The following is a 20,766-nucleotide window of genomic DNA, read 5'->3' on the forward strand; positions in this document are numbered from 1 at the left end:
ATTCAGAGCTGCAAGTACTGTTTTTCTAATTTTTATCTTTATTAGGTGGAATTTTCCAGCATGAGCTTTTTGACTACCCTACAGGTTCAATTTTTGTGGCTTTAGAGATTGGTAGGATATCAATTTGTCCTGAAAACTGGTAATAAAGGGAAGTGAAATCAAGCACTTAGCTTGCCTTTCTTATACAGTGAACAAGTTATTAAAAATAGACACATATACAAATATTTCATGCTCAAACTGTCTTATTTATTTTTTTTTTTGAGGCGGAGTCTCGCTCTGTCGCCCGGACTGCAGTGGCCGGATCTCAGCTCACTGCAAGCTCTGCCTCCCGGGTTTACGCCATTCTCCTGCCTCAGCCTCCCGAGTAGCTGGGACTACAGGCGCCCGCCACCTCGCCCGGCTAGTTTTGTATTTTAGTAGAGACGGGGTTTCACAGGGTTAGCCAGGACGGTCTCGATCTCCTGACCTCGTGATCCACCCACCTCGGCCTCCCAAAGTACTGGGATTATAGGCTTGAGCCACCGCGCCCGGCCAAACTGTCTTATTTTTACATGGCCTGTAGAAATCCCTTCAAGCTGGCTTGTATAAACCTTTGACAGAATCCCAAGTCTTTAAGAGCTTCCTTGAATCCTGGACGTCTTGTAGCAGATATGAACCTGTATACTTACTGCCGTGGACCTATTCGCTGTCTTGCAAATCAGTTCTTATTCCTTTTAATCGCAAATGAAAATGAAAGAACTCAATCTGGATACTAGTGGTGCCCATGGGCACTGAGCTGTAATTACCCTAGACCTTTTCATGTAGACAGGAGTGGGAGATATTTACTGTTTACAAAGAAAAAGAAAGCATATAATGAGGTTTTCATGTCAAATTTAAGATGACTGGGGTCTAAGGTTACATGATTACTAATCTATAATATACTTTTAATAATAATGGTATCAAGATTTTGTGAAATTAATCATGAAAAACCACATTCATTAATCTAAGATTTTTTTTTTCTCCTTAGTGTATATCCTACTGACAATGTAAAATTGAAATACTGTGTTTGAGTTATTTGAGATTATTTTTTCTCCACGTAGTAGTTCACTGTCCTCTCTTTCCTCTCTAGGGAACTATTTTATTCATTTTGTATATATCCCCCAATTGCTTCATTTTGAATTATAAGGAAATATGTACATATATATAATTGTAATCATTCTCCTTTTGTTACCCTCAAAATAACCAGATAAACTACATGTGCTTTCTATGTTCTCTCTCTGAAGATCATTCCGGTTTAGTAGAGAGATCTTCACTCCTTTTACACTTGCGTAGTCTACACTGTTGTTTATTCAAACAATTGCCTATTAATGAACATTTGGATTGACTCTAATCTACTTTTAAAAAATAACCAGGAGTACAGTTTGTACTTAATGTCTGGAAGTTAAAAAAACTGGCACTGTCATTCTCTTGACCACTCTACTGATCCTCTGACTTCTTAAATTTCCATTTCCTCAACCGTAAAACAAGGAATTGTAATATGACTTACCTATCCGGGTTAAATAAAATTGCAATTCAAAAAGTATTCCCATATATGTTAAGAAAAACTGAAACAGCCACTAAAATGCATTTAAAATAAATAAATTATGTAATTATCACCACACACATTCACCATACAGCTCATTTCTATTTAAGAGATTCATACTGAGACAATGACAAAATAGACTGTGTCCACAGAAAGATCGAGAGAGTGAAATTTCCAGAAACTATCTTAGATGAAATAGTTGAAGAATTCAGTTAAATATTTATTGAACAAATGCGGAATAAATGAACTAAGGGCTGTTATAACCTGAAGTTCCAACAAACAACTTCAAATATTCAGAGGGCTGTCACACACAGAATGAAAGACTTGCTCAGTATTTCTCCAAAGGGCAGAACTTGAGCCAAGGGATAAATACAAGCAACCAATGGGCTGCAGGATAGTTGTACAAAGTGTATCATGTATCTTCATAGCTTCTTTGCCCATACAATGCATTCCACACTTGTTTTCCCTTCTAAAAGGAGACAGCACAAGTTAATACATCTCATGAATGTCTTAAATAAGTTGCATTTTCATGGCAAGCCCTCCACTGCCAGCAATGGATATACTCACACTATTGGAAAAAATCTAAAGTCAACAAACTGGTTTAGTATGGAAATAGTCTATTTGTTCCTCAGCTATGTTTCTGTATTTTACATTAGTGGCTCTCAGGAGGTGGGGGTGAAAAGAGAGCATGTTCTCCAAAGAGCGTGACTCATAATCCCCAGGGATCCCGATACTGTGCCTGGGGACAGTCTTGCTTCAAGTCCAAATGAGTCATGACAATTATCAACCAATGGTACAGGTAAGAGTGTGGCATGTGCTGGGGCAGACAAAAGACAGTTGACAAACACTATTCTACATGAAACAAGAAATCTTATTTTATGAGTCACCAGAAAACAAATTAACTGTAATACTGACGGGCTCCATCCAGATTATTAAGTATGACAAAATGAGAACTGTTTCAACAACTATTCAGCATAATGTTTAAGGACGAAATGTATACAGTATATTTTATATTCTATATGTATTTTATCACATACTCAGTAAGGAATGCTGAGGTGCTTAAGCCATCCAATAAACTGAAAATACAAACTTTACATTTCGATATTTGTCAGTATACAGGATTCTGAAGATGAATCTTGAACTCAGTGATAAATCAGTTTTCAAGGAAAGCCACATAATCCGTCAGTCTGGCTAACTGCTGTTCATTGGGTATTGGGGGAACTGGAGCAGGCTCTGTACATTAAAGAAATGAACACACTTCAAGTTAGATACCACTGTAACAAAGCTTTGGCCCCATACCTATCTCCCCTAATGCCTTCAATTTTTAACAGTAAGTTAACTTTCTTAGATTTGTCCTGGTTTTAGACAAAATCTTACATCATAGAGCCTTGGACATTTTTGAAAAGCAAGTCAAGAAGTCTCAACTTTTATGAGTATGGTTTTACGTAACTGGTAGTAAAGGCATGTCTGATGATGTTGTTATTGAAGTATTCTATGTAAAGGTTAAAGACACTTTTATCAAGCGACATCTCGTTTAAAAGATCACAGCTCTTCTTGAAAACATCCCTACTTATGAAACATTAAATTCAAGAAATAATTACCAGGCCTACCATGCCCCAGGCTTCATTGAAGACTATTAAATTGTCAATGAACCAAAAAAAAAAAAAAAAAAAACCCACAAAGAACCTCAAGGAATTTACACATTCCAACATTGAAGTTGCTACATGTCAGCCTCAGGATGCCTTCTGAATGACAGTGCTGGTGAGCAGCTCTGGCGGGCCTCCCCAACATGAGAGGAAGAAGGCTCTGCAGCTGGCCCAGAGGAGGCAAGCTCTGGGGAGCCCAGTTCCACTCTCATAACCAGATGTATTATTACACATGTGTGAAATTCAACCTCTGTTTACAAGGTAAGAAATAGATACACACTCACACACACACATACATATATATACTACAAAAAAGAAATCAGGAACAATGAGACATTTTAAAAATGTGCATATGAAAATACATACCTGATAAGGGAATAAACTTGTTAAAGGAAACGTCCAGGGCCCCTGCAACTAAATTAAAAAAAAAAAATGTACAGCTCAGTTTACAAAAGTCATTGTAAAGACCTTTCATAGAACATGCGATTTTCAGCACAACATGCATTTATGGCCATTTATTTCTCAAACAGGGATAATAACCGTCCTCTATTATAAGTCTTCATTATGTTACTCTTCCCCACTATCTCACTTGACTGGGATCATGTCTTCCCACTCTTTGTAACTCAAAGGGCTGAGCACATTGAGAATCCTTTACTGTACGTTCAAGAATGTCTAAACATAGGCATTCCGAGTAGGTGGAAGGAAATTTGGGCTGACGTGGATGCAGGCGGGTTTATGGAAGTGGGCATGAAGCCTGGCTCTAAAGACCTGGCAGAAAAGGACACTCCTGGTCAGCAGAAGGAAGAGAAACTATCAGGCAGGAATGAGTGTGGCTCACTTCCAACAGCAAGACTGAGGGGCTGGGAATTCAGATAATGACAACAAGGGCAGGTCACAGAAATTAAGGCCTTAAAAGGAGGGCTAGAGAAGTTAACTCTGTGAAAGTGGAAGCCACAGGAAAAGTGCCCGTATGACTTGAGAGCAAGCAGAAAAGGGGGACAGTTGAATATTTAAGCTTTTTTTTAAATACAGACAACAGTTTGGATATGAAGGATAAGCTCAGTTACAAATGGCTCCATAAGATGGAGATTAGTATTTAGTAAAACCTATGGTGTAAGAAGGACCATGAAACACCTATATAAAATCATTTATATACAGGAAATACATTTTTAAGAGTTTAAACTAGCTGATCCCTTTCTACCCTGTCTACTATGCTTTATTTAAAATGTGTTATTTCCATCATTAGAAATAACTGACATTAGAAAATACATCACGATCTTTAAAAGATTCTTTCTACCCTGTCGACGCTTTATTTAAAATGAGTTATTTCCATTAAGTTAGTATAGCAGAATTTTATATCCAATTATCAAAAATCAAAGCCTGAAAACCGGAAGCAGTCTTAGAAGAGTTCAATGCTACATAAATGTGTGAAAGCTCCACCTACCTGGCTTTCTGGGCAGAACCATTCTTGTGGTGGAATCAGCTTGCCATCCTTGTTCTAATATACCTAAAAAAGTATATTATACATAAAGATGCGGAAAGAATAAAACACCCCACAAAATCCAAAACTTGTCCATGACATTAGTTGTACAGAAGACCTGATGTGTTTAGTATAACCCACCATATGCATTTTTACTAGAAAGGTATATCACAAAGAACATGGAAACTTATTATTGAAATATTTCTGAAACAGGTATCAAAGCCTCATTTTACTCTATTAGGCTGCTATAATCATTAAAAGATGGTTAGTTTTCTGTCAAGAATACATTATAGTATTAACCTAATCAGTATTATTTAAAGCAAACATAAGGAAAACTCATATAGTGCCTTTTGTGATCATCGTATCAGTAATAACAAAAATGGCAATAATAAAAACAGCTTCCATATACAGAAGGTTTACCTGTAGGTATCAGACTACGTGCTTTTATAGGGATCATTTTATGTAACCACCACAACTCTATGAAGTGGGATACAGGGCCATCATTTGACAGGTATGGAAAATGAAGTTGAGGGAATTCAAGTGATTTGTTCTAAGTCACACAGGCACTAGCATCAGGGATGGGTGGTACCAGGATTCACATCCAGGTGGTCAGCTGAGAGTGTGAACTCTGAAGTATTTTATATATAGAAAATAAATGACGGATCAATTTTAAGAGCCAAAAGAATAAATAAAAGTATTTAGTAACTTAGTATAAGAACTTTCATTAACCTATCTTCATGTATCTAGAACTATGCTAGGCCCTGGAAATTTAGGATGTGGTGCTTGATGGAGCTCATATTGTAGCTGGAGAATCAAAAATGTCAATCATGGTAAAACAATGCAACAAGGTGTATACAATATTTTTTTTTTTTTTTTTTGAGACGGAGTCTCACTCTGTTGCCCAGGCTGGAGTGCAGTGGCATAGTCTCGGCTCACTGCAACCTCCGCCTGCCAGGTTCAAATGATTCTCCTGCCTCAGCCTCCCAAGCAGCTGGGATTACAGGTGCCTAACACCATGCCCAGCTAATTTTTTGTATTTTTAGTAGAGATGGGTTTTCATCATGTTGGCCAGGCTGGTCTCGAACTCCTGACCTCATGATCCACCTGCCTTGGTCTCTCAAAGTGCTGGGATTACAGGTGTGAGCCACTGCACCCGGCCAGGTGTATACAATATTCTATAGCAACGAGCAAGAGGAAGGATTAGTCTGGGCATCAGCTGAGAAATGAAAATGCGAAGTTACATTTGGAGAGACCAGCAGGTAGGTGTGAGTGGGGAGCAAGCAAGCGCCTAGGGTATGGGTCAGAAATGGCAGGGAAAATGGGCTGAAAAGGGATGTGGGGATGATGCCGCCTTTACCAAATAAGGGCGAAATAAGGATTTCCAGATAGGAGTAAAGAGGCCAATTAAGACATATTTTTGTAATCAACTGTGTGGATATTCACGCATTTGCTTGCCACAGAACTATTAATATGCTTGACTGCAGGGTGCCTGCTGGGTGTTCCACAACACCTGTTTCATATCACCTCTCAAAAAACACGGCCTGGACTCCAAAAGCATATTCTGTTTCAAGCGTTTCAGAGGAGACTGTGAACCTACAATTCACACTTCTATTTTCCATTTTCCTTGTAAAGTAAAAAGTAAGCCAAAAATACCTTTCACAGCCTCTTCTACAGGAAGTCCAACAAAGGCTGCAAAATCATCAGCGATGATTGAAGTATACGCTTGAGAGACCAGGGCGAAGGCACGTCTCCTTGTTGCATCTATTGTGGGAGTGGAGGGTTGGCAAAGAGTGAACCAGGGGAGCAGGTATTTTCAAAACACATCGCTAAATCACACCACTGTCCTTGTCCAGTTTTCACAAGCAAGACCAGATGAACCCAAAGATTTCTGTGCCTATAGATACAAATATATATGTCCAGTATGTAAAGGGGGTTCAAATATTGCTGAATAAAAAAATACATTTCTTGCACTTCTTCTCGGATGAAAACTCTCAGATAATGAAAATCACAAAGATGGAAAAGGGTTACTAAACACAAGGCTCTAATCCTAAGAAAATACAGTTCGTTTACGCAATGGGGGTATAAATGTACTTATTTTATTCACAAATGCTGGAATCAAAGCAGCAGAAAACTGATTTGTGTAATCAGCTGTCCTTTTCAAAAACGTCTCTAATACAGGACCACACCTGGGAGCCACGGAACAGATCCAGTAACTGGGGCACTCTTCAAGTCTGCATTAAACTCTTGACTGAATTAAGGTTCAAACTCCTAAAATTCCCACCCTGAAAGAATGAGTCTAAGAAGAGACTGCCAAACAACACCAGCAACAAAAACTTTCCTGAAAATGGCATTTAGGATTGTCCCCAGGCTCACATACCCACATAAATCAATTCAGGAGTGATGCGGAGTTGAGCACTGTGGAACCAGCTGGGCTTTCTTCCTGTGCAGTGCTTTGTGGTAATGCAAGAGCTCCTCCACCTGGCTGTCCACATGCTTAGGAAATATTCTGGATCTTACTTTCCATATTTAATAGGCCAGTGGACATATGTAAAACAAACACCCTAACGTATTTAAAATCTTCTCTCCATTCCTGGGACATTGTCAAACTACACCAATTCCCTCAGATACCCTTTGTGCCAAACTAGTCCACTGGCTCTCAGACAAGTCTTACACCTTCTCCCACTGGGGCTTTTGGTTTACGCTGTTCTGTGGACTGAAATGCCCTCCTGTCTGCTCTCTACCATTCCTAAGTCTGTTTATAATTCATTACGATCTCTGCCCTTCTCTAAACTCAGCAGTATCGTTTACACTTCTACTTTAACAAGCAACTTTCCACCTACGTGGCAGACACTGTTCCACCTACCCGCTTCTTTTCAATTATATTCCAAACTTCTCAACAGGAAGGGCTATCTCTTATCTTGATAGTCCCCCAAACATCTAGCATCTCCAGTGAAATCTATGCCAAATACATGCTTGTTGACGGTATCACAAGGACCAAAATGGGGCACAACTCCAACACTCAGGCTTTGTTTTCTCAGATTCCTTAAAAACTGCTGACACTCCCATGCCTTCCCTTCATACTGAGCCCGACATCCTCTCCAGCTTTCACTCAGCCACTGTCTGTCCGCTCTTCCTTCTGTGGCTTTACACTTATTATTGTAGGTTCCTTCCTTCCTTTAACCAGCCTGTAACCTAACAGACTTTACAACACCAAGAAACGTTTTCTATTAAGGCTGCAGACATTCAATGGAAAAGAACTGAGCCAACAATGGAAAAGAAATATTTTTTTTTTTAGAGAAACAAAAGTATACACCATAAAACTATATTCATTTGGTAAGCCAACCATATTTCAAAAACATTTACTTCAGTTCAAATATTCTGATCATATTTTTAGAGTGGGGAATAAAACAGGAATACAATAAGAATGGAGGAGATAAACAAAAGGGAGAGAAAAGTAAAAGATATAACTGGAAAAGGAAAGAAAAACATGCAATGGGAGGCAGAAGTGAGTTGACGAAGCAAAAATAAAGGCTAAGTGTTCTTAGTCTCAGAAGCTGCAATATCCACTTGGCATGAATCACATCTACATTCCAACTAGTCACTCTGTGATCCCCAAGTTGTGAAATCTGTAACCTCAGGCCCCAGAATGACATGCTGGAAAGTGGAATAAATTGAGCCAGCACCTAATATCTGCGGTAGTTGTTGATGGAACACATTTTTGGTGAAAACAGAAATGCTAACAGAACGCAAATTCAGTTGTTCAACAAATATTCAAGTGCCGCTCATCCATCTCTGCCTGTGCTGGAGACAGAAGGGAAGAGGAGCTAGTCACTCCCATCCTTTCGAATCCTCTTGTCTTTCCCAGCCATGCTGTAAGCCAGGGAGGCTGGCCACCAATGCTTGTGGCACCTGAGCTCTCTGGCTTTGGCAAACGGGGGTCTATCAGGTCACAGGCTGGGAAAGAAGGTCAGGGAATTTACTTCCCATGTCCCTTCCCTGCCTTGCTCCAGCTGACCTTCTGTATCCATCCTATGGGGCAGCCCCAGAAACACTGGCCCCTCGCCTTGCCCTTTCAGGCCTCAGATGAGAATGGCTACTGTCTCCCTAGTTCCTGGGTACTTCCTCAGCCCTTGTTTCCTGCAAAAATACTTTTTGCTAGCTTCTCTTCAGTTAAGTTATTTTCAGTTTTCTAATAGGACTGTGCCTAATTTAGAATAGAATGGAAAGAGATCTTAGCTAGAAAATAAGTTTCTAATATGTTAAGAAGCAAAATGTTAAATTCATCAGTAAGACCAATCTGTTAAGAGACTATCCTGCCCTGGCTGCATTTTACAAAGGAAACCACAGTACCATTCATGAATCTGGAGATTTGCAGAAGTCTCAGGATATGTTCAGGAATATTGTAGTACTTTAGAATAATGTACATGATTATATATTAACTCATTTATAACCGGAAAAAGTACTACTTCTAACCACATTTCACAAAGGAGGAAAATGAGACACTGAGGAGTCACCCCAGTAAGGGAAAGAATCAGAATTTAAACTCCAGAAGCACGGATCCAGAGTTCAAACTCCCACATGGTATGCTGAATAGCCTTTCCTGGGTCTACTGAACTTCTTTCCAGCAATTCTCATTCTCATGGAATTCAGTGAGAGGAGGCTCTGGGAAGGAGTAAAACTACAGACCCGACCGTGCACAACAGAATGCTTGCTGAATGAGTAAAGAGCCCCAAGCCCAGCCCTGCCAATGAACCCGCTGTGTAACACTGGGAAAAGGCACATGGCCTGTGACCGCACCAGCACAATCACAAGGCTGAATCACAAGGATACTACGAAAGTCCACTGTAACACCAATTCCTCAGGCCTTATATGAAGAGGTTTCCGGTGCTACTTTCTGAAACTGCCCCTGCTATACCTGTGCAATCTTCTTCCACACTCCTCCCTTCCCATCTGCCTGCCTGCCTTAGGATTCTGCTCATTTCATTCACATTTAAAGAAGCTGCCTCCTGTTTTGTCACTTACATTGTTCTGTTTTATGATGCTAAGAATTTTACCATTCCAAGGGAATTATGTACATCTCAGAAACAATCTTTGCTGTCTGCTGCCCTGTAAAGCTGATATCCCTTAGCAAAATGATGAACAGTTATTAAAAAATTCCTGCTCCGGCCGGGCGCGGTGGCTCAAGCCTGTAATCCCAGCACTTTGGGAGGCCGAGACGGGCGGATCACGAGGTCAGAAGATCGAGACCATCCTGGCTAACACGGTGAAACCCCGTCTCTACTAAAAAAAATACAAAAAACTAGCCGGGCGAGGTGGCAGGCGCCTGTAGTCCCAGCTACTCGAGAGGCTGAGGCAGGAGAATGGCGGGAACCCGGGAGGCGGAGCTTGCAGTGAGCTGAGATCCGGCCACTGCACTCCAGCCCGGGCGACAGAGCGAGACTCCGTCTCAAAAAAAAAAAAAAAAAAAAAAAAAAAAAAAAAAATTCCTGCTCCCTGACTTCCTCCACAGCAGGAGGACATCTAGTGAAGATGGATATTAACTGTGGAAGTAAGGGTAACAGTAAGAAATAAGAGTACACAACATAAAACAAGATTATACAATTTTATAAAGAGTGAGCCAGGATGACTGGAGGCAAATGTTAAGGGTGGGAGAGCGTAGAGAGGCAGGGAATGAGATTTTACTGTGGGGTCAGTGCTCTGTCACGCCAGGCTTGTGATCTTTCAAAGCAATTAAAAATGCATTTGAGCATCTATGTATTAAACTGATTAGTTACAAAATCCAGAAGCTTAAGACCACACCTATCAAAGGCTAAGGCTGACAAAATTCAAAGAGCAGCCTCTATTGTCACATCTCTACAAACCCATCCCTTAAACTTGTTAGAATATTAAAGATCTCATTTTAACAGCAAAACAAAACAAAACAAAACTTAAAACTGACGAGCAGTTTCTATATAGAATTAAGAAACAACAAAGGCACAGGAGCCAATGTAATCTCAACCAACAAAAAATGAAGCAGCATGATGAGGGCAACTGCTCTTTTCACCTATCAAAAGTATCTCCTTCAACACACACCACTGATTTATCACTTCAACACTGCAGCACTTACGGACTAAGTCTCATCTAGTTTCATTTTTAATCACAAAGAAACACTACCTCTAAGTGCTTCCATAATTGGCTGGACCGACTCAGACCACTGGTGAGCGTTGATGGTTGTATAGATCCCAGGGAAATCTCTCTGCCAGATTCTTTGTCCTACTGACCAAATTCCCCCAAGTTCAGAATTTGCCTGTAATAAATATTATTGCCTTAGAGGGTATTCACTCTGTAAATGTACCAATGATTGTATCTTAAAACAAAATACCAGAAATGATACAAAAACTTGTTAGCTACATCATTAAAACCTAATTCAACATTTATTTTAAAAGATGCAATTACTTTTTCAGCCCAATCACTATCAAAAGGGTTTTAAACACTATGAGCAGTAAGGTAAAATTTATCTGTAGGCCTGATACACATTTTTAATTACAACAGCAAATTAAGGCATGAGAAAGTAGTCCAAAACCATTTCAGAATTAAGCCTGGGGACTAATTAGCTTAAGCATTGTTTTTAAAGATGCTGTCTTTGTATTTCATAGATGTATTATGTACATATATTTAGGTCAAAAGTAATAGCAAAATGGTTAACAATAGAGAATGTCAATCTAAGATGTCACACATTGTAGCCTCTCTAAGGACAGAGTTTCCACTAATATCACTGAAACTTATGTGCATAATTTATAGTTGTTCTTTATTTAGCCAAAGAAGTTGAGGAATATTTCAATCTTACTTAACAGGATGTGTGAGAAAAAAAAAAAAAAAGTAAAAATACTAATCTGATCTCTTGATGAATATTGACAATGAACAAAAGTTCAGATGAATTCTTGGTAATATCCTGAGAATGTTAAAAATTTCACTTTACGCTCATGTTAGACACATGGAATCATCTGACATTAAAATTTTACTTCATTCCACTTTGGAAGAACCTTTTCACAGGCTATTTCTTCTAATCTCCCATCCAAAATAAGAAATTTAAAATCCTAATTAGCAAAAATAATCTTATTGCTGTGAATCATTCTTAGAATATTCTTGTAAACAATGGCAGTTTCAAAATAAGTACCATTACAAGAAGCAACATAAACTGGTTGAAAACCACCTCGGCTGCTTCCGCCACCTCCAGGACCTTCCTTCATCTAAACTGGCTCAACTGTTTAACTAGGGAAGCTGCACATAGAAGTGTCTCAAGAAATCTAATCAGTAGGAACTGGGCACAAATTCTACATCATCCCAGCAAAATTCAAATTTCTGACTAGAGGACTTGGAAGATTTATTTTGAATCCTTAATACTAGTTTGATGACTATTTCTAGGACGTCATACTGAAAACAGAAACTTATAAAAGGTTGCCATTTAAGGGAATGTCATTACATTAAAGCAGTAAGGCAGGTTTAAAGGATACTTACAGATTTTATAGCAGGTGGTATTCTTTTCCAAAGATATCTTGCATTATTCCTAATTTACGCCACCACAAAGAAGAATCATCAATTAAAAACATAATCATCTCCGTAAATGTTAAAAACTCTCAGGTCCCAAGGCAAACATTCAGAAGTAGACTTTATGTAACACAAAGTCAAATTTAGTGTTATATGAATTTGTTTTGGGGAAACAATAGTTTTCCAGATAAAAGGACATGAAATATTTTACCAAAGTAATATTTTGCCATTTCTAGTGAACTTTTCAAAATAATAATCCATATCCTAAATTAAGGCAACAGCACACTAAAAACACGAGGACGTATAGAACGGCCCAAATGATTTATTCGGATATAAAAGTAAACAAACTTATGTACTATGAAGGCTCCAGCATTTCCTGACAATAAGCACGGTGCACAACACTTCTCTCCCTGTCACAGTCCCTCCTACCAGTGGGTACAAAGCTTCCGAGGCAGGAGTTTGTATGGGTTTGGAGGCTTGAACTATGACAAACATATAAGGATAGTTTTACAAAAAATAAAAAAAAAAACCTTACATGTGTAATAAAATTTCAATTTAGTTTTAGAAAGATATAAAAGAAAGGTTTTGGAACAATTTAAAACAAAATTTTATCAGGAATGATCAGTGAGTCTACAGGAGAACTACAGGAGATTTTTTTTTTTTTTTTTTTTTTTTTTGTTTTTTTTTTTTTTGCAGTTATGCTTTCTTTTTGAGACAGGGTCTCACTTTGGTCGCCCAGGCTGCAGTGCAGTGGCACAATATCGGCTCACTGCAGCCTCGACTTTCTGGGCTCAGGTAATTCTCCCCACCTCAGCCTCCCGGGTAGCTGGGATTAGAGGCACGCGCAACCACATCCAGCTAATTTTTTGTATTTTTAGAACAGATAGGGTTTCACTATAATCCCCAGGCTGGTCTCAAACTCCTGGACTCAAGCCATCCACTTGCCTCGGTCTCCCAGAGTGCTGGGATTACAGGCGTGTGCCACCATGCCCGGCCTAGCATAGTTACGCTTTCTGACTTTTCCATGTGAACGTGAAATAGGAATAATTAAAAATAAAAAAAAACTTTCAAGAAATCTCATACATGTTTATAATGAATCTCTTGGCTGCAATCTTCTCTTTCCACTTCTTTCGTTTTATTAATATGAAGTAAATAGAGATCATAAAAGTATTTTAAAAAGACAAAGATTAAATGAATTTACTGACATAGTTTCTCATAATAAATTGAAATGTTTTCTAGAAAGTATATATAAGACAATGACGACCTAATCATAATTCATTAAGCTATGATTCAATAGGAAATAGATGTAATAGCTATTACAATAAAAGAGGTAGCTCGTTGTGCCTATGTTTGGTGGTGCTACTTCAGGTCAGAAATATTTCCATATAACTTTTGAGAAACCTGCTGCTCTTGGCTTTAGGTTAAACGTACTTACATGTCATTATGGAGCAAATATAAAGCTAGAAGCTGACCATACACTGGGGGTGTAGCAATTCCTCCAGGGGCCTAGAAGGCCAAAAATGAAAACAAAACAAAACAACACAAAATTTAAAAAACCTCATTTACCCTTTAACTTTCATTTTTGAAATAATATTTTACAAATGCTAATTAAAAAGCCTTTTTAGTCTAAGATTATAAATAATCTTATAGTCCTAGTATAGATTTAGAAACAGCTTAGAAAAGTATTAAACACGAAAATCCTGAGTATTAAGTTTATATTCGTCATCAGCTTTGATTTATCTCCCTTTGGGCCTGTTTCTCTATACATTCAAGAATATGTAAGCGGATCCCCTTCCCCAGTTCTCAAATTCCCATTTAAATGATCTTACTAGTATAAGAAACAATTTCGACAGATTCCTGAAGCATTCTGATTCTGCCCATTACATCAAGCGTCCTGAGTAAGAGACAGAAAATCACCACAGCTGCGTTGCAAAGACAATTCTTTCACTTTTAACTCAACTGGGAAGTATCTATTGTCTATTAGTGAGCTGCTTCTTCTGGATGTTGTCTCCTTTAGTTAATTTTAAAACTAATGATATAAACGCTTTTTAAGTGTCTAAGAAAAACGTTAACTTTAACAGCTGCATAACTTTCATTTGTCTTACTAAAGACAAAACGGTAAGCTTACTTGACATGACGAGAAAGGCTCTGTGAGTGAAGAAAAGGTTACAATGGTCACGTCTTTCTTGGTGTGTGTGTGCGCTTTGGGGTGTGTGTGTTGGTGTGTGTATAAAAAGATATTTGATAAAATCCACATTACTACTCTCTCCCAACCCGATACTGGGAATGAAAGACGTCTAATTAATATGAGCTTATGGGTAGGTGCTGGAACAAAGATGCACAGGGTTTTCGGGATCACAAGCTGAAGACATATAACAAAAAGGTCCGGTGAGTTAGGGGAGACCGGGCCCGGTCGCAGCAGGCCGCGACGGTCAGGGCTCCACACGTCCACCTCCCGCGCCCGCCCCGCGAGCTCCCAAAGCCCGCGAGCCTCAGACCCCGTTACCCTGGAAACTGGTGCAGCCCCGGGGCCTAAGACTACTCCGCAGTTTCTCCCAGGGAACGCAAAGGGCTACCTCGAGCTCCTGGTTCTCGCACTGATCCAGCAACTTTTTGAAACTGAAGGCACTTTCCGCCATCACCGCCACTGGCATCTTCCCGGCCGGTCTCGCCGCCGCACCTTCCGGACAGCCAAACCCCAGACCGCCCCTCGGGCGTCGCGCCCGCGATGACGTTTAAAGCCGCCGTTGCCGCCGAGCGCCCCTGCGTACCAGACCGTCAGTTCCGGGGCGCCGTCAGACATTGCCGCGGCCGGGATAGGGCGCCGCCGTTCTGGCCGGCTCTCTCGGTGCCCTGGAGGACCTGGCCGGCTACGCTGGAAGCTGTGCTCAGAGCGCACGGCCGCCCCCTGGCAGGGAGGAGTTCGTCGCACTTTTGAGGGTTCTTCACGAAGACATCCAATATAGAGAAAACAACAGCAACGGTAACGCATTTTTAAATACGAAAATTGCTGGGAACACGACGGATCCTGCAGCTGCTCGGCTGTCCTGGTCAAGTCAGTGACCCTAGGGCTCCGCTCCGTGCCCTGCACACCGTAGCCGCTCACGAAACGTTCGTGAGTTCCCCGCTTTGAGGAGAGAAGCTTAAAAACTCAGAATGTAAGGTTTGAGTCTCCCCAAACCTGCTTGTTGGGTAGCGTCCCCCGCCCGGGCTCGCCCCGCACACCCCCCAACTCTGGAGCCACGCTTCTCTAGCCGGGACCCTGCCTCCTTCCGGGCTATTCTCGGAACCGCAGCCAGAGGGAATTTTTTTTTCTTTCCTGAAACGTAGAGCAGATCTGGTTACTCTTATGCACAACGCCCTAAAATCCAGGGCCCTTCCCATCGCTCAGAATTTACATCTAATTCTCAGCTCTCCCCCGGCTTGCTGTAGCCATCCTGGCCTCTTTAGTTTTAGTTTCGCACAGCGCTGATGGTTAGCGAACATTATATATTGCATATTGTTTATTAACATATTTGTTTTTTACATCCCTCACTAGACCCCCAGGAAAGAGGCTTTGATTGTTCCCTGCTGCAAGGCTGGCTGCATAATTTGTGGGGCTCAGAGAAAAGTGCAGAGCTTCCTTGTTCAAAAAACAGAAGGAAAGTGACTTTAAGGTCATAAAATATAAAACTTTCTCTTTCCTCTCAGTTTCTCCCTTTTCATAGTGTTTTTATGGGTTATCTAATATCATTCCAAGAAAAATTTAGATTTAAATTGTTAGCATGAAGTCTACCATTCATCTTGACGTTGTGCAATGCCAGTTTTAAATACTAATATAAGTGCACTGAACTCATATGTGGAATCACAGAAATGATACAATTTGTACTTCATAGCTTATACATGCATATGTATTTTGTTTTTTACCAGAACCACGCTGCACAAAGTGAACTTACCTGTTTTCATCGCACTTTATATGCATGAATTCTGCCTCCACTCTCGACCTGGGACTCACTCATGAGTAAGGAAGGACTGAAAGGCAAAAGGACTATGGACTGGCCTTTTGGCATAATCAGGTGTTTAATATAAAGAAGTGCACGAATAAGAAAAGATATGATATGTGTGATGGTTAATACTGAGCGTCAACTCGATTGGATTGAAGGATGCAAAGTATTGATCCTGGGTGTGTCCGTGAGGGTGTTGCCAAAGGAGATCGACATTTGAGTCAGTGGGCTGGGAAAGGCAGATCCACTGTTAATCTAGATGGTCACCATCTAATCAGATACCAGCACAGCTAGAAATATAAAGCAGGCAGAAAAATGGGAAAAGAGTGACTGGCCTACCCTCCCAACCTCCCAGCCTACATCTTTCTCCTGTGCTGGGTGCTTCCTGCCCTGGAACATTGGCACTCCAAGTTCTTCAGTTTGGGACTCGGACTGGCTCTCCTTGCTCCTCAGCTTGAAGACAGCCTATTGTGGGACTTGTGATCATGTGAGTTAATACTTAATAAACTCTTCTCTTTCTCTAGATAGATAGATAGATAGATAGATAGATAGAAAGAAAGAGATATATATCCTATTAGTTCTGTCCCTCTAGAGAACCCTAACACAATATGGTTCCTTCATGTTTCTTAAGACATCATTGCCTTCTTTCTGCCTTCGAAACAAGTTTAGCCTCTAAGGGGAAAAGTGTGGCCTTTCAGGGCTCAGCACCCAGCTCACTCAGTTGTAGATACAGCACGAATACCTTGTGCTCACTTTGAGTCTTGCTGGCCTTGCAACATCAGGGGTCCACAGGGAATTCAGTGTGCATGGTGCATTGTGAATGCTGTATGGAACATCAGTGGCCACACGTAGAGACCTGTTTCCCTGGCTCATGCTCCATTGTCTTAATGGACCTCACTTACAAACCACAAGTTTACAGATAAAATTATTAAGCATTTCAAGACAGAAACAGCCATCTTTGATTATTTTTGTGTAATCCACAACATCTCTGTGTGGAAATGATTGTTTAGTAATTCCCTGAATGGAATGTAAGAAAAAAAAAACACTACGGTGTTCCTCATGGAACTGCCAACATTAAATAGAAGGGCACATAGGCAGTTAGCAGAACTAGAGAGATCTTGGAGGAATAAAGCAACAGAGTTTCATCCATGGCTGCAAGGAAGGAAGGACTGAGGGTAGTATGATTGTCAGATCATTTGACAGAACTATGAAGAGCAGGATTTTGAAGCTTGTAATACTGGTCTCTAACCCTTTTGGGGCAAAGAAATATTCAATAGAAACCCTGCTTGGCAATTTGATCATTTAAAGGGAAAACTATAATGTGAAAGCTTTGGCAGGTGCTTTGGGCCTATAAGAGGTGGAAACCTACAAAGGTGGCTCTTTGCTGAATAGAAAATCCTGGTGAGGCTTTTGATACATATCACAGGTTAGAGGTGGAGATGGGGAGTCACTTAAAGGACCAAGCTGTTCTTTAGAAGACCAGTACGGGAATTTGGGAGTTGGAGCCTGAGTGCCAGAAAGGGTAGGAAGAGAGTCCTTGCGGGGCAGAGAGGAGTCTCTGGGAGCAGTTGGGGTCTAAGGTGAGACCCTGGTCTGGACACCGGAAACTCCAAGTGGCAGTGAAGCACTGAAGTGTCTTCAGGGCTGTGATGGTTGACATTCAGTTTTAAGTTGTCATTGTACTGTGCTGGCGCCACCTTTCCCCCCAGACTTTTGATGGTAAATGGGAGAAGTGAAAGGGTACAGGAAAGGGCAGCGTGGCGTAAAAGGCTGTCATCTCTGGAGGTGTGACTCAGAAGAGGGAGCGAGACTGGGAGGAAACAAGAAAGTCAATGAGAAGCACCCACAGGGACCCTCTATTCCTGGAGATGCTGACGCTGGAGTGGGAAGGACTGCGTTTCTCTCTGCTCTTGCAATGAGGGATGGGGTCAGCATGCTGAAGGGAGGCATGCACTCCGAAAGCTGGAGGATGGGGGTCTCAGACCCGTTACTGCCCCTGGTCTTCCCCTTGTGCAGGCAGACCCTTTTTCCATAACTCTTCTCTGGGAGAAGCACAGTGATGGAGGAGGTTGGAAATTGTACCAGGATGGCTGATACAGTTTGGGTGTTTGTCCCCTCCAAGTCTCGTGTTGAAATGTGATCCCCAGTGTTGGAGGGGGCCTCATGGGAGGTGATTGGATCATGGGGATGGATCTCTCACGAATGGCTTAGTGCCATCCACTTGGTGATGAGTGAGTTTTCACTCCGGCAGTTCACATGACATCTGGTTGTTTAAAAGAACACGAAATCTCCTCCCTCTGTCTTGTTCCCTGTCTTGCCATGTGACGTGTCTGCTCTGCCTTCACCTTCCACCATAATTGGAAATGTACTGAAGCTTCACCAGAAGCAAAAGCCAGCACTATGCCTCCTGGACAGCCAACAGAATCAGGAGCCAAAATACACCTGTTTTCCCATAAATTACCCAGTCTCAGGTATTTCTTTTTTTTTTTTTTTTTTTTTTTTTTGAGGCGGAGTCTCGCTCTGTCGCCCGGACTGGAGTGCAGTGGCCAGATCTCAGCTCACCGCAAGCTCCGCCACCCGGGTTTACACCATTCTCCTGCCTCAGGCTCCCGAGTAGCTGGGACTACAGGCGCCCGCCACCTCGCCCGGCTAGTTTTTTGTATTTTTTAGTAGAGACGGGGTTTCACCGTGTTAGCCAGGATGGTCTCGATCTCCTGACCTCGTGATCCACCCACCTCGGCCTCCCAAAGTGCTGGGATTATAGGCGTGAGCCACCGCGCCCGGCCTAAGTATTTCTTTATAGTAACGCAAAAATGGACTAGCACAATGGCTAACTCAAAACTCTGAAATTTGATGTTTTTTGGTCCTATTTTCTACCCTTTCAAAGTTTTCTGCTCCATTTGCTCCTGGGGATTATAGAGTCATGTAGTATGAATAAGGTCCCTGAAGAAGTGATGTCACAGGGCCTCAGGTGTGCTCCCACCAGTTTCACACTGGTTGCTCATTTGCTTCGGGATCACAGTTTCCATAGTTGGGTCTACGGCTACATGATCTGTCTGATTCATGTCATGAAGAAACCACAGCAAGCGTTTCTCAAGTGGCCCGTCTCCCCTCCTGGGGCTCTTGGGCCCATGCACCTGCTCTTGAAGCTCTGGGGTATGGATAAGTCGGCCAGTGTGGGGCAAAGCATAGGAGAGGAGAACAGAGGATGAGCCCTGGTCACCTCTGTGCTCAAAACACTCCCATTGTGTCAGTCAGGATTGCAGCAAGAAACATGGAATGCTCAGTGTATTCATCTGTTTTCATACCATTATAAAGAAATACCCAAGAGTGGATCATTTATACAGGAAAGACGTTTGCTTGACTCACAGTTCTGCATGGCTGAGGAGGCCTCAGAAACTTACAATCATGGCAGAAGGGGAATCAGGTACATCTTACATGGAGGCAGGTGAGAGAAGAGCAAAGGAGGAATTCTCAAACACTTATAAAACCGTCAGATCTCGGCCAGGTGCGGTGGCTCACGCCTGTAATCCCAGCACTTTGGGAGGCTGAGATGGGCGGATCATGAGGTCAGGAGATTGAGACTATCCTGGCTAACACGGTGAAACCCCATCTCTACTAAAAATACAAAAAATTAGCCGGGCATGGTGGTAGGCACCTGTATTCCCAGCTACTCAGGAGGCTGAGGCAGGAGAACCCCTGGAACCTGGGAGGTGGGGTTGCAGTGAGCCGAGATCACACCACTGCACTCCAGCCTGGGCAACAGAGCGAGACTCCGTCAAAAAAAACAAAAAACAAAAAACAAAACACCAAAAAACTGTCAGATCTCATAAGAACTCACTATCACGAGAATAGGAGAATAGCAGGGGGCAACCGCCCTCATGATCCAGTCACCTCCCTCCCTTGACACATGAGGATTACAATTCGAGATGAGATTTGGGTGGGGACACAGAGCCAAACCATATCTCAGATTGGGCAATTTGAGGAAAATTTAATAAAATGGCTATTTACAAAGATATTGGAAAACTACAAAGGATAGCACCCCAGGGCTCATCATTACCACCCCTAGAGTTTAAAAAGTACGTGAAGAGGAGTTCTACTTCTGTGGACACACTCCCCACTGAAACAGCCATCATTGAAGAAAATGATTTCTAAGAAAACTTAAAAGTTTCTGGAAATTATCTTAAAGGTATATAAAAAATGAAAAAACAATTCAATAAAATATATCACAACTTGGTAAGAACAGAGAGAGTGTGTGGCATTTGAGCTGCAACCTGCTCCTTCCCACCCCACACCTAGCTCAGCTTGATAGAAGCTCCACTGTGGGTGGATGTGGTCAAGAAGATGGGGCTCACTCTCCCTTCTTCTCTCAAACAAGGGATAAGGTGTCTCACAAGAAGGCAAAGGATGCAAGCATTTCTCATCCACTCCAACTCCAAGTTTAAGGCCAAATTCCAGATAAGTGTGGCCAAGAAGCAGGAGGCTCCCTTCCTTCACTAAGCTCCCACTCATGGATGGAGACTATACACTAGGTATAACAGGCCCGGAAGCAGGGGTCCTAATTGCCTT

At 41.5% G+C, this 20,766-nt stretch overlaps 1 protein-coding gene across 3 annotated transcripts; it reads right to left on the minus strand.

Moving 5' to 3' along the window:
* Positions 1–1,760: 1,760 nt before the first annotated feature.
* Positions 1,761–15,520, minus strand: COPS8 (COP9 signalosome subunit 8). Of its 3 annotated transcripts, XM_017890356.1 has the most exons (9): positions 14,791–15,389; positions 14,044–14,108; positions 13,650–13,720; positions 12,185–12,233; positions 10,841–10,973; positions 6,341–6,448; positions 4,652–4,714; positions 3,574–3,621; positions 1,761–2,794 (listed from the first exon to the last, which is right to left on the minus strand). In XM_017890356.1, coding segments are annotated over exons 3-9 (483 nt in total). In that variant the 5' UTR covers positions 13,652–13,720; positions 14,044–14,108; positions 14,791–15,389; the 3' UTR covers positions 1,761–2,714. The 3 variants fall into 3 exon arrangements, with proteins under 3 accessions (XP_017745845.1, XP_017745844.1, XP_017745843.1); XM_017890355.1 differs by lacking the exon at positions 14,044–14,108 and having other exon boundaries at positions 14,791–15,520; XM_017890354.1 differs by lacking the exons at positions 14,044–14,108; positions 14,791–15,389 and adding an exon at positions 14,343–14,774.
* Between the last annotated feature and the right edge of the window lie 5,246 nt (positions 15,521–20,766).

The sequence above is a fragment of the Rhinopithecus bieti genome, unplaced genomic scaffold, assembly GCF_001698545.2.
Source record: "Rhinopithecus bieti isolate Rb0 unplaced genomic scaffold, ASM169854v2 scaffold_19482, whole genome shotgun sequence".
Classification (NCBI taxonomy): Eukaryota; Metazoa; Chordata; class Mammalia; order Primates; family Cercopithecidae; genus Rhinopithecus; species Rhinopithecus bieti.

What these genes read in the sequence shown, in the direction of transcription:
- COPS8 (XM_017890354.1), bottom strand. Translation starts at nt 14,471, where the DNA reads ATGTGGATTTTATCAAATATCTTTTTATACACACACCAACACACACAC. An exon ending in GGTTCTGCCCAGAAAGCCAG is followed by an intron (nt 3,622 to 4,651) that starts GTAGGTGGAGCT and finishes TTTTTAATTTAG; the next exon opens with TTGCAGGGGCCCTGGACGTT. An exon ending in CAAGTTTATTCCCTTATCAG is followed by an intron (nt 2,795 to 3,573) that starts GTATGTATTTTC and finishes TTTAATGTACAG; the next exon opens with AGCCTGCTCCAGTTCCCCCA.